The 17,628-nt window shown below is 46.7% G+C and overlaps 2 protein-coding genes across 2 annotated transcripts in view; both read left to right on the plus strand.

The window, feature by feature from the left end:
- SLC15A2 (solute carrier family 15 member 2) overlaps positions 1-14,871 on the plus strand; it is a 65,441-nt gene extending 50,570 nt beyond the window's left edge. The window contains exons 9-23 of the mRNA XM_075285823.1: positions 212-294; positions 473-559; positions 1,189-1,278; positions 1,440-1,484; positions 1,922-1,954; positions 2,891-2,979; positions 3,062-3,143; positions 4,455-4,577; positions 4,713-4,844; positions 9,628-9,674; positions 10,047-10,154; positions 12,328-12,421; positions 12,693-12,839; positions 13,641-13,745; positions 13,974-14,871. Coding sequence (XP_075141924.1) covers positions 212-294; positions 473-559; positions 1,189-1,278; positions 1,440-1,484; positions 1,922-1,954; positions 2,891-2,979; positions 3,062-3,143; positions 4,455-4,577; positions 4,713-4,844; positions 9,628-9,674; positions 10,047-10,154; positions 12,328-12,421; positions 12,693-12,839; positions 13,641-13,745; positions 13,974-14,180 — 1,472 coding nt within the window. The 3' untranslated portion in view covers positions 14,181-14,871. The remainder of the gene's footprint in view (positions 1-211; positions 295-472; positions 560-1,188; positions 1,279-1,439; positions 1,485-1,921; positions 1,955-2,890; positions 2,980-3,061; positions 3,144-4,454; positions 4,578-4,712; positions 4,845-9,627; positions 9,675-10,046; positions 10,155-12,327; positions 12,422-12,692; positions 12,840-13,640; positions 13,746-13,973) is intronic.
- The window catches only part of EAF2 (ELL associated factor 2), a 361,203-nt gene that overhangs the window by 126,738 nt on the left and 216,837 nt on the right, over positions 1-17,628 (plus strand). The gene's annotated exons all lie outside the window — the stretch shown is intronic.

Genomic DNA, 17,628 nt, shown 5'->3' on the forward strand with positions numbered 1-17,628 from the left:
CCCTGTCATAAATCTCTCTAGTTCTATGACATGCGATGGCCGCGCCCAACTTTAATTTTTGGTCGGAAAAGTGTTGAATAAGTCGTGTCCTCACGTGGAGGTGACTATGTCCTCGCTGTTGCTCCCTATGACGGGTCACTTCAGGGCGTCCCGAGAGCTTTGTCCGTCTGTCCCCCCCACCACTGACTATTCTGTCTCTCGTCTCTCCTAGTTGTGTTCGTCGGCGGCAGCGGCATGTACAAGAAATATCCGCCACAGGGGAATATACTGGGCTCAGTCTTCAAATGCATCGGAGTAAGTGCGGCTGAAGAAATCGCCATTTACCACCAATAACGATCAAAACCCTGAAATATAAACCCATTGTACGAAATATGATAGAAAGAGAACTCCGCTCTTAGACCAGGTTGACGCATCAGCGAATGACCCTATAGGATGACCTTGGCGATAACCTTGTCTTCTTGCTTTATTCCAGTTTGCCATTAAGAATCGCTGGAACCATCGCTCCAAGGCGCACCCCAAGAGGGAGCACTGGCTGGACTGGGCCACCGAGAAGTATCCGGTGAGCAGAGACGGCGTCCGACCGCCGGCGCTGCTGATCAATGACTGATCAGGAGATAAGACAATGGCGCAGGGGTCACTCCACCATGAATAAGGATCATAATCCAACAATGGTGGCAACGAAACCTTGGCGTCTCCAGCTGAGTGAGCGCCATACAGCGACCTAATTCTGTACAATAATGGTTTCGCTGAGTCCATTCATCACCGTCCCGTCACATCACAGGAATGAACGGCGTCCTTGGCTCACACTGCGGATCGGCATGAAGGAGACGTGCCTTTAATAAAGAGAAAGTGTGTGCATGTCACCGGCCCGTGGTGGATCAGCACACGGATGACACCCCTGTAGTGCCCGTGTCTCCTCAGCCCTAGTCACTACCACGTCCATGGGGGGGGGCCTGTGATAATATATGGGGGAGGGGGGGTGTGCTGCCATGGAGGTGAATGGGTCCGTATATATGAAAATCATGGCACTGTCCAAGCGCATGGTCACAGGCAGCCCTAGAGCGAGCTCTGTGCAGACCATACACAAGCAGGGCATGCTGGGAGATTGCAGCTCTGAAGCCAGCACAATATGGAGTCTCCAGCTCGGACTCGCTTCTTTTATCTTACAGGCTTTCATTTTTGTTACAGAAAAAACTGATCACGGAAGTGAAGATGGTGACCAAGGTCCTGTTCCTGTACATCCCGCTGCCCATGTTCTGGGCTCTCTTCGACCAGCAGGTGACTGATGTCCTTCTATTCACCAGGTTACCCTGACACTAGAGGGCGCCACCTGGAGATGACATCAATATATAGATTTGACTATATGAAGAGGAGACAGTCAGCAGGAGGCGCTTTGGAGCTGCACATTTGTGACCACTTTCTCATTTGTCACCTTTCAGGGATCCCGTTGGACTTTACAAGCTACAAGAATGAACACAGATTTTGTAAGTGACCGTCACCCTGGCTCGGGGTTGGGGGGGGCCGAGGCTTTGACCAGCTCTTGTGGATTTGCTCAGAACTGCTCCTGTTCCTTCTCACTGTGGGGTCTATTGGGCACCCCCTGCCCTGGAGTAGCCATGTTGGCACAGTAGCCCAGGATCAGGAGGGCTCCTTCCCTCTCAGACTTGTCTAGTTTGGTGCAATAACTCTTGTAACATTGTCTTAAGGATTGTTACGTCCGGGGGGGTCCATGGAGTATGTTGGGGGTCCCTCCATCACTGCCCTCCCCAGAAGTGCTGAGCTCCTCCTTTTTATAGACACTGGTCCTCCTCTTCTACTTGTGGGGTGATCATCCGTGATAAGGGCGCCATCTCCAGGAGGGGGCACTATATTCTATACATGACGGATGGAGGGTGATTCATGTTCTTTTCTTTCATTACAGAAAGGATTTGTGGCCCAGCCTGACCAGATGCAGGTGAGATGTGCACAATGTCAGATATTACCCCCCATGAGCAGATATTATATGACACTCCGTATAGCGCCGCCATTATACAGGACGACTCCTTTATGTATCTTGTCCAGATCCGGAGTTACTGCATCTCTTATACTCCAGTCACAGCCAAAGCTGGAGTCACAATTCTGCTATTCTGACAAATGTCTGTCTACAGCTATGGGTGTGACTAGAGTATAAGATGGGTAACTCCGTACTATACTGGCAGATAATCCGCAGGCTGCCATGAGGATCTTCTGTCCTGACCTAGCACCCACTAGTAATGGCTATCTGTACAGTCACAGCGGGGGTACATGGGTATGAGGAGGGGGTTCTGGGTCATCCCACAGCATTGCATGTGACCTCGGCAAGGTTTATATAATGTGTACCAAGAAAAGGGAGTAGGGAAGATAAGAAACGCGAGTGTCCATATGCACAATATATATATATATGCAAACTTTCCAAGTAATCTACACTCAAATCCCAACTGGAGAGCGAAGGCTGCACGGACAGAAGGTTCCTGCGGCCAAGAAACAATGAAGATACCTAGATGAAGTTGTAAAATACCAGCAGTCCCAATCTCAATAATACAATGTAACTTTTAATATATTCCGCCATAAAACAAGAAACAAAGTTTAAAACGAGTATAAACAGCGTTACTGAGTGCTAAGTGACGCGTTTCGGAGGGTCCATGCTTCCCTAAACGTAGCAGCTACCTCAGCGGCACTTAGTAACGCTGTTTATACTCGTTTAAAACTTTGTTTCTTGTTTTATGATGGAATATATTAAAAGTTACATTGTATTATTGAGATTGGGACTGCTGGTATTTTACAACTTCATCTACGTAAGGCTTATATAATGGCCGGACTAGTTCCCCATCACATCCTGGGTCGCAGATAATAAATCTCTTTCGCCTCTCAGGTCCTGAATCCTCTGCTGATCCTCATCCTGATCCCAGTGTTTGACCTCGGCATTTACCCTCTGGTTAAACTCTGCAAGATCGACTTCAAGTGAGTAATGAACTGGTTAATAATGTGACCCCCGAAGGGAGAAGAAGGGTAAAGTAGGAATAACCACTCTCATCATCCGCAGACCGATTCCCAAGATGACGATTGGTATGATCATCGCCGCCCTGGCATTTGTAGTTGCCACTGTCATAGAGTTCAAAATTAACGTAAGTGACATTCTAATCTAACCTCTAAGGATACAGCAAGACCCCGTGTATCTAAGCCCCTCATATACCGGCTGCTGAGCTGTATCTAATCCTATGCTGTGCGATACTGTATACTGAGCTGTGTATCTAATCCTATCCTGTGTGATACTGTATACTGAGCTGTGTATCTAATCCTATCCTGTGCGATACTGTATACTGAGCTGTGTATCTAATCCTATCCTGTGCGATACTGTATACTGAGCTGTATCTAATCCTATCCTGTGTTACACTGTATACTGAGCTGTGTATCTAATCCTATCCTGTGAGATACTGTATACTGAGCTGTGTATCTAATCCTATCCTGTGTGATACTGTATACTGAGCTGTGTATCTAATCCTATCCTGTGTGATACTGTATACTGAGCTGTGTATCTAATCCTATCCTGTGTGATACTGTATACTGAGCTGTATCTAAACCTATCCTGTGTGCTACTGTATACTGAGCTGTGTATCTAATCCTATCCTGTGTGATACTGTATACTGAGCTGTATCTAATCCTATCCCGTGTGATACTGTATACTGAGCTGTATCTAATCCTATCCCGTGTGATACTGTATACTGAGCCGTGTATCTAATCCTATCCTGTGTGATACTGTATACTGAGCTGTATCTAATCCTATCCCGTGTGATACTGTATACTGAGCTGTGTATCTAATCCTATCCTGTATGATACTGTATACTGAGCTGTATCTAATCCTATCCTGTGTGATACTGTATACTGAGCTGTGTATCTAATCCTATCCTGTGTGATACTGTATACTGAGCCGTGTATCTAATCCTATCCTGTGTGATACTGTATACTGAGCCGTGTATCTAATCCTATCCTGTGTGATACTGTATACTGAGCCGTGTATCTAATCCTATCCTGTGTGATACTGTATACTGAGCCGTGTATCTAATCCTATCCTGTGTGATACTGTATACTGAGCCGTGTATCTAATCCTATCCTGTGTGATACTGTATACTGAGCCGTGTATCTAATCCTATCCTGTGTGATACTGTATACTGAGCTGTGTATCTAATCCTATCCTGTGTGATACTGTATACTGAGCTGTATCTAATCCTATCCTGTGTGATACTGTATACTGAGCTGTGTATTGATGGCTTGCCCCACACATGCCCTGTGTCATTTGTCACTTCTCCATTGGTGCCCCCCCATTGATGACATTGATATAAATAAATATTTATGGGCGCCCCTTTAAGTAGTGACATGGATGAGGGGTGCAGGCTCGGCTCTGGGCACAGTCATCAGCAATGTATTCTCATCACCAGGAAACCATCCCAGACCCCCCTAAAGGCGGAGAAAGTTTCCTGCAGGTCCTAAATTTTGCAGGAGGGGAAGTTACAATTAATGGAAACTTCAAAGAACCCGCCCTGAACCCGAACGACTTCAAGGTAATGAGAGTGTGATAGACATTGTGTATACTATAACTGATAGCGGCTGTACATATAGAATTATATACAGGAGATACCGGATATACTCCAGCATATACGCTACCCAGGTGACATCTGCTTGGTTTCTCTCTGCAGGATCCAGAATACCTGACTTTTAAGAACACTTCGGATGTCACTGTCACTCGGGGCGCTCAACAGATCTGCTCAAAAGCTATTAAAAATGCAACAGCTTATTCTGTGATTGTACAAAGCGCCGACTGCTTACTGGTGAGAATATGAAGAGACGTGATATAAATGTAATAGAGAGAGAATAGAGGGAAGATACAGATATGAGAGTATACAGAGGTGATACATGTGATACAGATACGAGAGTATACAGAGCTGATACATGTGATACAGATATGAGAGTATACAGAGCTGATACATGTGATACAGATATGAGAGTATACAGAGCTGATACATGTGATACAGATATGAGAGTATACAGAGGTGATACATGTGATACAGATATGAGAGTATACAGAGGTGATACATGTGATACAGATATGAGAGTATACAGAGGTGATACATGTGATACAGATATGAGAGTATACAGAGGTGATACAGGGAAGATACAGATATGAGAGTATACAGAGGTGATACATGTGATACAGATATGAGAGTATACAGAGGTGATACATGTGATACAGATATGAGAGTATACAGAGGTGATACAGGGAAGATACAGATATGAGAGTATACAGAGGTGATACAGGGAAGATACAGATATGAGAGTATACAGAGCTGATACATGTGATACAGATATGAGAGTATACAGAGGTGATACATGTGATACAGATATGAGAGTATACAGAGGTGATACATGTGATACAGATATGAGAGTATACAGAGGTGATACATGTGATACAGATATGAGAGTATACAGAGGTGATACAGGGAAGATACAGATATGAGAGTATACAGAGCTGATACATGTGATACAGATATGAGAGTATACAGAGGTGATACAGGGAAGATACAGATACGAGAGTATACAGAGGTGATACAGGGAAGATACAGATACGAGAGTATACAGAGGTGATACATGTGATACAGATACGAGAGTATACAGAGCTGATACATGTGATACAGATACGAGAGTATACAGAGGTGATACATGTGATACAGATACGAGAGTATACAGAGCTGATACATGTGATACAGATACGAGAGTATACAGAGGTGATACAGGGAAGATACAGATACGAGAGTATACAGAGGTGATACATGTGATACAGATACGAGAGTATACAGAGCTGATACATGTGATACAGATACGAGAGTATACAGAGCTGATACACGTGATACAGATACGAGAGTATACAGAGGTGATACACGTGATACAGATACGAGAGTATACAGAGCTGATACACGTGATACAGATACGAGAGTATACAGAGCTGATACACGTGATACAGATACGAGAGTATACAGAGCTGATACACGTGATACAGATACGAGAGTATACAGAGCTGATACACGTGATACAGATACGAGAGTATACAGAGCTGATACACGTGATACAGATACGAGAGTATACAGAGCTGATACACGTGATACAGATACGAGAGTATACAGAGCTGATACACGTGATACAGATACGAGAGTATACAGAGGTGATACACGTGATACAGATACGAGAGTATACAGAGGTGATACAGATACGAGAGTATACAGAGGTGATACACGTGATACAGATACGAGAGTATACAGAGCTGATACACGTGATACAGATACGAGAGTATACAGAGCTGATACACGTGATACAGATACGAGAGTATACAGAGCTGATACACGTGATACAGATACGAGAGTATACAGAGCTGATACACGTGATACAGATACGAGAGTATACAGAGGTGATACACGTGATACAGATACGAGAGTATACAGAGCTGATACACGTGATACAGATACGAGAGTATACAGAGGTGATACACGTGATACAGATACGAGAGTATACAGAGGTGATACAGGGAAGATACAGATACGAGAGTATACAGAGGTGATACATGTGATACAGATACGAGAGTATACAGAGCTGATACATGTGATACAGATACGAGAGTATACAGAGCTGATACATGTGATACAGATATGAGAGTATACAGAGGTGATACAGGGAAGATACAGATATGAGAGTATACAGAGGTGATACATGTGATACAGATATGAGAGTATACAGAGGTGATACAGGGAAGATACAGATATGAGAGTATACAGAGGTGATACATGTGATACAGATATGAGAGTATACAGAGGTGATACAGGGAAGATACAGATATGAGAGTATACAGAGGTGATACATGTGATACAGATATGAGAGTATACAGAGGTGATACATGTGATACAGATATCAGAGTATACAGAGCTGATACATGTGATACAGATATGAGAGTATACAGAGCTGATACATGTGATACAGATACGAGAGTATACAGAGGTGATACATGTGATACAGATACGAGAGTATACAGAGGTGATACATGTGATACAGATACGAGAGTATACAGAGGTGATACATGTGATACAGATACGAGAGTATACAGAGCTGATACATGTGATACAGATACGAGAGTATACAGAGCTGATACATGTGATACAGATACGAGAGTATACAGAGGTGATACAGGGAAGATACAGATATGAGAATATACAGAGGTGATACATGTGATACAGATATGAGAGTATACAGAGCTGATACATGTGATACAGATACGAGAGTATACAGAGGTGATACATGTGATACAGATACGAGAGTATACAGAGGTGATACAGGGAAGATACAGATATGAGAGTATACAGAGGTGATACATGTGATACAGATATGAGAGTATACAGAGCTGATACAGATATGAGAGTATACAGAGGTGATACAGGGAAGATACAGGGAAGATACAGATATGAGAGTATACAGAGGTGATACATGTGATACAGATATGAGAGTATACAGAGGTGATACAGGGAAGATACAGATATGAGAGTATACAGAGGTGATACATGTGATACAGATATGAGAGTATACAGAGGTGATACAGGGAAGATACAGATATGAGAGTATACAGAGCTGATACATGTGATACAGATATGAGAGTATACAGAGGTGATACATGTGATACAGATATGAGAGTATACAGAGGTGATACATGTGATACAGATATGAGAGTATACAGAGGTGATACATGTGATACAGATATGAGAGTATACAGAGGTGATACATGTGATACAGATATGAGAGTATACAGAGCTGATACATGTGATACAGATATGAGAGTATACAGAGGTGATACATGTGATACAGATACGAGAGTATACAGAGCTGATACATGTGATACAGATATGAGAGTATACAGAGGTGATACAGGGAAGATACAGATATGAGAGTATACAGAGCTGATACATGTGATACAGATATGAGAGTATACAGAGGTGATACATGTGATACAGATATGAGAGTATACAGAGCTGATACATGTGATACAGATATGAGAGTATACAGAGCTGATACATGTGATACAGATATGAGAGTATACAGAGGTGATACATGTGATACAGATATGAGAGTATACAGAGGTGATACATGTGATACAGATACGAGAGTATACAGAGGTGATACACGTGATACAGATACGAGAGTATACAGAGCTGATACACGTGATACAGATACGAGAGTATACAGAGGTGATACACGTGATACAGATACGAGAGTATACAGAGCTGATACACGTGATACAGATACGAGAGTATACAGAGGTGATACACGTGATACAGATACGAGAGTATACAGAGGTGATACACGTGATACAGATACGAGAGTATACAGAGGTGATACACGTGATACAGATACGAGAGTATACAGAGGTGATACACGTGATACAGATACGAGAGTATACAGAGCTGATACACGTGATACAGATACGAGAGTATACAGAGCTGATACACGTGATACAGATATGAGAGTATACAGAGGTGATACAGGGAAGATACAGATATGAGAATATACAGAGGTGATACATGTGATACAGATATGAGAGTATACAGAGCTGATACACGTGATACAGATACGAGAGTATACAGAGGTGATACAGGGAAGATACAGATACGAGAGTATACAGAGGTGATACATGTGATACAGATATGAGAGTATACAGAGCTGATACATGTGATACAGATACGAGAGTATACAGAGGTGATACATGTGATACAGATACGAGAGTATACAGAGGTGATACAGGGAAGATACAGATATGAGAGTATACAGAGGTGATACATGTGATACAGATATGAGAGTATACAGAGCTGATACAGATATGAGAGTATACAGAGGTGATACAGGGAAGATACAGGGAAGATACAGATATGAGAGTATACAGAGGTGATACATGTGATACAGATATGAGAGTATACAGAGGTGATACAGGGAAGATACAGATATGAGAGTATACAGAGCTGATACATGTGATACAGATATGAGAGTATACAGAGGTGATACAGGGAAGATACAGATATGAGAGTATACAGAGGTGATACATGTGATACAGATATGAGAGTATACAGAGGTGATACATGTGATACAGATATGAGAGTATACAGAGGTGATACATGTGATACAGATATGAGAGTATACAGAGCTGATACATGTGATACAGATATGAGAGTATACAGAGGTGATACATGTGATACAGATATGAGAGTATACAGAGGTGATACAGATATGAGAGTATACAGAGCTGATACATGTGATACAGATATGAGAGTATACAGAGGTGATACAGATATGAGAGTATACAGAGCTGATACATGTGATACAGATATGAGAGTATACAGAGGTGATACATGTGATACAGATATGAGAGTATACAGAGGTGATACAGATATGAGAGTATACAGAGGTGATACATGTGATACAGATATGAGAGTATACAGAGGTGATACAGAGATAATAGAGGGATATTACAGGGTTAATCCATATATGACACAGGGGTGATATCAGATTGATATTCTTTTCCAGATTGAAGATCCCTTTATAAAACCATCCCATGGATTGGCAGCGGTGCGGTACGTCCTTCAGCCTGTGTCTAGTTACTGATAGTATCCATAGCTGTCACTAGTGATCATTACCAGACGTCTTCTTGCCACTTCTATTCAGATTTTATTTCTTCCCCCGATTCCTTGCAATGCTGCTTTGCCATCTCTGACAAAAGCCAATAGAACCACAAACTGCAGTGAAGACTGACATGTGCAGGACGCGGCAGGGGATACAGCTGTGTAATACAAAGCAGTTGTGATCAGATTTCTGTGGAAATGAATGCTATCCCTGTAATGTGAGGCTGCCGCCCTGCAGGAGGGCACTGGTATTACAGCTCCAGGGGCCTAACGTGGGGATTTTGTCTTTCCTTTCCTTGCTGGATAAAATGTTTTCTCTTCCAGGTTCATCAATTTGCTCGACCAGGGATTGTGGAATGTGACATTTGGAGACCACAACTTCACCATTAATGCAGGCGGTGCGTCAGATTATGGGACACTGAAGAGAGGAAAGTAAGTGCCAGCCGGAAGGACGAGGAGTCGCAACGTTGTGATTGTCATTCCTGGAGGGATAAAAATATTCCGGGAAATTCTATCCCGCAAACCAGTGTTACCAGGCGGAGGGCAACCAAGAACATGTATCGTACAATGGGGCACATCTACTGATCTTACACAGTGCAGGGGAAACAGTGTACAAGGGAAGAGCCGGGGTACAAGGGAAGAGCCGGGGTACGAGGGATGAGCCGGGGTACGAGGGAAGAGCCGGGGTACGAGGGAAGAGCCGGGGTACGAGGGAAGAGCCGGGGTACGAGGGAAGAGCCGGGGTACGAGGGATGTGCCGGGGTACGAGGGAAGAGCCGGGGTACGAGGGATGTGCCGGGGTACGAGGGAAGAGCCGGGGTACGAGGGATGTGCCGGGGTACGAGGGAAGAGCCGGGGTACGAGGGAAGAGCCGGGGTACGAGGGATGTGCCGGGGTACGAGGGAAGAGCCGGGGTACGAGGGAAGAGCCGGGGTACGAGGGAAGAGCCGGGGTACGAGGGAAGAGCCGGGGTACGAGGGATGTGCCGGGGTACGAGGGAAGAGCCGGGGTACGAGGGATGTGCCGGGGTACGAGGGATGTGCCGGGGTACGAGGGATGTGCCGGGGTACGAGGGAAGAGCCGGGGTACGAGGGATGTGCCGGGGTACGAGGGAAGAGCCGGGGTACGAGGGATGTGCCGGGGTACGAGGGAAGAGCCGGGGTACGAGGGATGTGCCGGGGTACGAGGGAAGAGCCGGGGTACGAGGGATGTGCCGGGGTACGAGGGATGTGCCGGGGTACGAGGGATGTGCCGGGGTACGAGGGAAGAGCCGGGGTACGAGGGATGTGCCGGGGTACGAGGGAAGAGCCGGGGTACGAGGGAAGTGCCGGGGTACGAGGGAAGTGCCGGGGTACGAGGGATGAGCCGGGGTACGAGGGAAGAGCCGGGGTACGAGGGATGAGCCGGGGTACGAAGGATGAGCCGGGGTACGAGGGATGTGCCGGGGTACGAGGGATGAGCCGGGGTACGAGGGAGTGCCGGGGTACGAGGGATGTGCCGGGGTACGAGGGATGTGCCGGGGTACGAGGGATGAGCCGGGGTACGAGGGATGAGCCGGGGTACGAGGGATGAGCCGGGGTACGAGGGATGTGCCGGGGTACGAGGGATGAGCCGGGGTACGAGGGAGTGCCGGGGTACGAGGGATGTGCCGGGGTACGAGGGATGTGCCGGGGTACGAGGGATGAGCCGGGGTACGAGGGATGAGCCGGGGTACGAGGGATGAGCCGGGGTACGAGGGATGTGCCGGGGTACGAGGGATGAGCCGGGGTACGAGGGATGAGCCGGGGTACGAGGGATGTGCCAGGGTACGAGGGATGTGTCAGGGTACAAGGGAAGAGCTGGGGTACGAAGAATGTGCCAGGGTACGAGGGATGTGCCAGGGTATGAGGGATGTGCCAGGGTACGAGGGATGTGCCGGGGTACGAGGGAAGTGCCGGGGTACGAGGGATGAGCCGGGGTACGAGGGATGTGCCAGGGTATGAAGGATGTGTCAGGGTACGAGGGATGTGCCGGGGTACGAGGGAAGTGCCGGGGTACGAGGGATGTGCCAGGGTACGAAGGATGTGCCAGGGTATGAAGGATGTGTCAGGGTACGAGGGATGAGCCGGGGTAACTTATATTGCACCAGATTTATCAGTGTCTGAAGCGGTTTCATGAATCTGGCGTAGAGTTCGGCCTCTAGTCTGACATCACTGCCCCTCTTCAGGCTCCTTTCTGAGTAGACCTCCCTGTGGGGTGTTTGGTCGCCCCTCGTACACAATGAAACGCTCTCAACTAATAACTAAGGAGTCCATTGGGTCAGAGGTGTAACTGGAAGCTCCGGGGCCCCATTTCTCATGTGTCATGTCTAATACTGGGGATTTGTTATCCTGTAATGCGGCCTTTGGGCCCCATCAGCCTCCAGGGCCCGGTAGTGACTGTGACCCTACATCGGGTGCTGTCGCAGCGTCTCACTTTCTGACGGTCCGCTATCTTCTATGCTGTGATGCTATTTCGGGATAAGCGGCCCTATGACTGTCCCTGTACTCAATGTATGGAAACAATCTTAAAGTGACAGCGTGCCTCCTCTCTCTGCCGCCCCTGAGTCATTGCCTTCTTTTTGCAGAATTAGTGTAAATGCTTATATTGGTTCAGCTGACTACACCATAGACCTGGGACTGCTGGATTTCGGCGGGGCGTACACGGCTGTACTAACAGAGGTAGGTGACCCTGATCTCATTGTGTAAGTGCAAGGACACAGAAGTTGCACCGTATTGTTCCAATATAACCTCATATTCGGTATTTTCTGCTCCTCTCTATTCTCTTACACTGTCTGCACAGTACGTCCCTAATGCAGCAGCTTGTGCTTCAGAGCTGCACTTCCTATGCAGAGGCTATGAGGTTACTCTGAGTGCATGCACTTGTATGTAGACATGTCTGCCGCCCCCTGTATATTACACTGACATGATTCCTTATCGTTCTTCTCTCCAGATTAGGGGTGACAAGATTACAGCCGTCGTGGTAAACGACATCCCAGCAAACAGTTTCCACGTTGCGTGGCAGATCCCGCAATACTTCCTGATCAGTGCCGGAGAAGTCATGTTTTCTGTCACGGGTCTGGAGTTCTCATATTCCCAGGTAATGTCCAGGAGGAGCCCTGACAGTGTTGGGCGGGGGCCCCAGATGGAAATACATGAGGGCCCCCTGCACGCTCACAGAATGGGCCCTGTACGTTCTGTCCCCCCCGGCGCTGCAGATGGGGTGTCGGCTGCCGCTCCTGACAGAGGGGCTCATTCGCTAACCGTATTATTTCACGACATCTCATTTCCTATTTGCTCGGCCATGCTTTGGCGCCCTCACTATCGAGCCGTGCGCTGGGTCGTATTTGCTTTGTATCGCGTCTGCTGCAAAAAAAAAAAAAAATCTGTTTTACGTCATCTAACGCGTAATGAATTTTGGCGCGCAAGTGAGCTCTCCATCTGGGGAGAAAGTGTCGCCTGTTCCTACATCCAGTGCCACTTAAATAACAATGTCAATACTCGGCTGTCAATGAACCAAGTGACTTATGAGGATTGGGAAATTTCTTGCCGGTCATTTCTTTTTGGCACACGGCGCGGTTTCTGGTGCTGCTTAAATGTGGCCCCTGCGTTATAAAGAAACGCCCCTTTCTATTCCCCTCTTTCAGAGTATGAAGGGGTTAAAACATTTTGCTCACTTTCCCACATCCATCATTCTCGTCACTATATCATTTTACCATATTATTTATATAACGAACATTTGCGCGTTCGCCACATCCAAGGACAAGTGTCGGGCGAGTCACATGACCTGCAGTTTTGGTGAATTTTAGGACTTGATAGTGTTGTCAGTGTAATAGTATGTGATCCCCGGTGTCGTCCAGCATAGATGAGTGACCTGTGACCTTCTCCCCCTCCCCCCCAGGCTCCAGCCAGTATGAAGTCCGTCCTCCAGGCCGGGTGGTTGCTGACCGTCGCCTTTGGCAATGTGATTGTGCTGATTGTCGCGCAGGCCGGATCCTTGGAGCAGGTAAGAAGCCACAACCCTGCGGGGACCTTAAATCCTTCACTTGTATAGACACATAGATGCCATGACTCGCCGGTAACGTACGGCGCCATCTATAAGACCCTGAACCTTCACCAATCCTGACCTGAGCCCTAAGATCTGGAGAGTCACTAAGACCTCACGTCTGCTGACATGTATGTGAACGAGCACGTATGTCTAGTTCATGTATGACCATATGCTTCTTACCTGCAGTGGGCGGAGTTTATCCTCTTTGCCGCACTTCTGATCGCCGTCGCCATCATCTTTGCCATTATGGGCTATTTCTTTGTTCCTGTAAACCTCGATGACTTGAAGGAAGAAGACGAGAAGGCTGACATAGACGATGAGAAGAAGGTGGTGCCAAACTTCTACGAAATGACCTCAGATGCCAACATGGAGGAGAAGAAGACCAAGATCTAGAGGGCAAAGGACAAAAGAAGCTTATGGGGCGCCGGGGCATTATTACGTATTATGGGGCAATATCATAGAGTCTGTTCCACTCATTGGCATCGGTCTGCGCTGTCGCCGCCCTGTGACATTTAGTAACGGCGCACGTATTTACCGCGTCCATCCTACACGCAGATTCTTCTTTTCTGTTCCTTCTGATGAACTTGATATTGAATTGACAATCGGCCGGGACGTCTCTATTGCGTCTCCGATGTACAGCACTTTATAAGCACAAACAATCAGAGCACAGGGGGGCAAATAAAGGCGATGTCTGTGTCATGTACTGTCCCCTTAATCGGAGGAGTGTAGCATGCCGTCTGTTCTTTGGGTGTGTTCACACAGGACGTATATGTTGAAGATAATCTGCTGTATTTTACAACATGTTCCATCCACGTTGCACAAAATCTGCAGCATCAACTGACCTCAGGCACAAACACAAATCCTCAGTAATACAAAGTGTGAAATCTGCGACAAACTGCACAAAATCTGCGACAATCTGCACCATGTGTTGTGTTTATTCCTGCTGCGGACTTTGTGCACCTGTATCGGGGGTTTTCTGCAACGTATACGTCCGGTCTCAGCATACGAGTGAACACTCCAAGGCTGCGGTCGGAATCCCGTGGGCCGTAAATCATGTACATTATAGTAAATACTGTGATACATTGTATTGTTTATTAATAAACACAGAATATCAGAACTGTTCACAACTGTGCAATGTTATTAGAAGGACAATGGATCCCAGCGCGGGGGGAGGATATATAGAAGGATACGGCCCCGGTCACACTGGGCACTGGCGGAGTTATACGTACACTCTGGCGGTTTTCATCCCATTTACTAAAATTGCGCACAAGATCTAGGAAATGTTCTTGGAACTATCTGCCCCTTCTACTCCCCTGAGAGTGGGGACTGTGGTGCTTTGTGGCAGTGCTGCAAAGCTTTCACTAAGTGCCCCCAGATATTAGCAGCCGGCGAGCGTCCTGGGAGTTGAGCTGAAATCCCAGCGACACGTCGTGTTTATAATGAACCGTCTCCCCATCCATTAGATTTCCATGAACTCTGCGCTTAGTCCGGCGCACTTAATATGCAGCTTCTTGTTTGCAGCGCTCGGGATTTACATTTGGTCGCTAGGAGATGTAATTAGAATATCGGCCTCATAAATCTGCCGGCAACTCGTCATCCTGGAACAACAATATTTTAATAAATCAAACTGACCGCACGGAAAGGTCGTATTTAACTCCTGGAGGCTGCGCACAATGCAACGAACCCTCAGACGTTAATTAGAGCGATGGTTCTCGGCGCAGAGAGAAGACATTTTGGAGAAATTGCCTCCTGTCTGATCTCAGTGATGGAATAAACAACAGAGCAAAGTCCATTATTTATTACTGAACTCCGAGTTCAGCTCCGAGGCTGCAACGCTCCAAATATTATACATCATCCTGCAATATGCAAAGCAGCCCCGTGCCATAGAAATCCTCAGACTTCTCATTTGCTTTGTGCTCCAATTCCTCTCATAGCAGAAGGAGCAGAGTCCCCAGCAGCACAGAGTATTTCAGGAGAGGAGTGAAGTGATCTGGGGTGACACCTGATATGTAGACTACGTCATAACTCACAGGTGCAGAGACCAGGGCACAGATAACTGGGGGACACTGCATTGCTGGGCCCAGATCTGGAACTGCATTCAGGTGCGATACATTACCTGCAGTGATACAAAGTAACATCATCCCATAGACAGCGAAGTGCTCCAATGTTTACATTCACAACATATATACAATATATATACAGTACAAACCAAAAGTCTGGCCACGCCTTCTCATTCTGTGAGTTTTCTGTATTTCCATGACTATGACAATTGTAGATCACACTGAAGGCATCAAAACTCAGAAGTCAGACATGTGGGATTATAGACTTACCAAACAGTGCGACACAACGGACAATCTGTCTTCTGTTCTCGCTTCCTTTTGCTTTGATTCCTGCTTTGCACACTCTTGGCATTCTCTTGATGAGCTTCATGAGGTAGTCACCGGGAATGGTTCTCACTTCACAGGTGTGCCCTGTCAGGTGTAATGAGTGGGATTTCTTGCCTTATAAATGGGGTTGGGACCATCAGTTGTGTTGTGCAGAAGTCAGGTGGATACACAGTTGATAGTCCGACTGAATAGACTCTTAGAAATAAGCAGCTAAGTAAAGAAAAACGAATGGCCACCATTACTTTAAGAAATGAAGGTCAATCAGTCTGAAAAATTGGGAAAACTTTGAAAGTGTCTCCAAGTGCAGTTGCAAAAACGATCAAGCGCTACAAAGAAACTGGCTGACATGAGGACCAAGGAAGACCAAGAGTCACCTCTGCTGCAGAGGATAAGGACCGCCCCAGGAAAGGAAGACCAAGAGTCACCTCTGCTGCAGAGGATGAGGACCACCCCAGGAATGGAAGACCAAGAGTCACCTCTGCTGCGGAGGATAAGGACCGCCCCAGGAAAGGAAGACCAAGAGTCACCTCTGCTGCGAAGGATAAGGACCGCCCCAGGAATGGAAGACCAAGAGTCACCTCTGCTGCGGAGGATAAGTTCATCCGAGTCACCAGCCTCAGAAATCGCAGGTTAACAGCAGCTCAGATTAGAGAGCAGGTCAATGCCACACAGAGGTCTAGCAGCAGACACATCTCTACAACAACTGGTAAGAGGAGACTTTGTGCAGCAGCCGCCTTCATGGTAAAATAGCTGCTAGAAAACCACTGCTAAGGACCGGCAACAAGCAGAAGAGACCACAAGGAATGGACATTAGACCAGTGGGAATCTGTGCCAAGGAGTGATGAGTCCAAATCTGAGATCTTTGGTTCCAACCCCCGTGTCTTTGTGCGACACAGAAAAGGTGAACGGGTGGACGCTACATGCCTGGTCCCCACCGTGAAGCATGGAGGAGGAGGTGTGATGGTGAGGGGGCCAAGCTGGGGACACTGTTGGGGATTTATACTGAACCAGCATGGCTACCACAGCATCTTGCGGCATGCTATTCCATCAGGTTTGCATTTAGTTGGACCAACAGGACAATGACCCCAAACACCTCCAGGCTGTGTAAGGGCTATGTGACCAAGAAGGAGAGTGATGGGGGGCTACACCAGATGACCCGGCCTCCACAGTCACCAGACCTGAACCCAAGCGAGATGGTTTGTGGTGAGCTGGAGCACAGAGTGAAGGCAAAAGGGCTAACAAGTGCTAAGCATCTCTGGGAACTCCTTCAAGACTGTTGGAAGACCATTCCCGTTGCCTACTTCATGAAGCTTATCAAGAGAATGCCAAGAGTGTGCAAAGCAGGAATCAAAGCAAAAGGTAGCGAGAATAGAAGACAGATTGTCCGTTGTGTCGCACTGTTTGGTAAGTCTATAATCCCACATGTCTGACTTCTGAGTTTTGATGCCTCAGTG

The sequence above is a fragment of the Leptodactylus fuscus genome, chromosome 8, assembly GCF_031893055.1.
Source record: "Leptodactylus fuscus isolate aLepFus1 chromosome 8, aLepFus1.hap2, whole genome shotgun sequence".
In the NCBI taxonomy this organism is placed as follows: Eukaryota; Metazoa; Chordata; class Amphibia; order Anura; family Leptodactylidae; genus Leptodactylus; species Leptodactylus fuscus.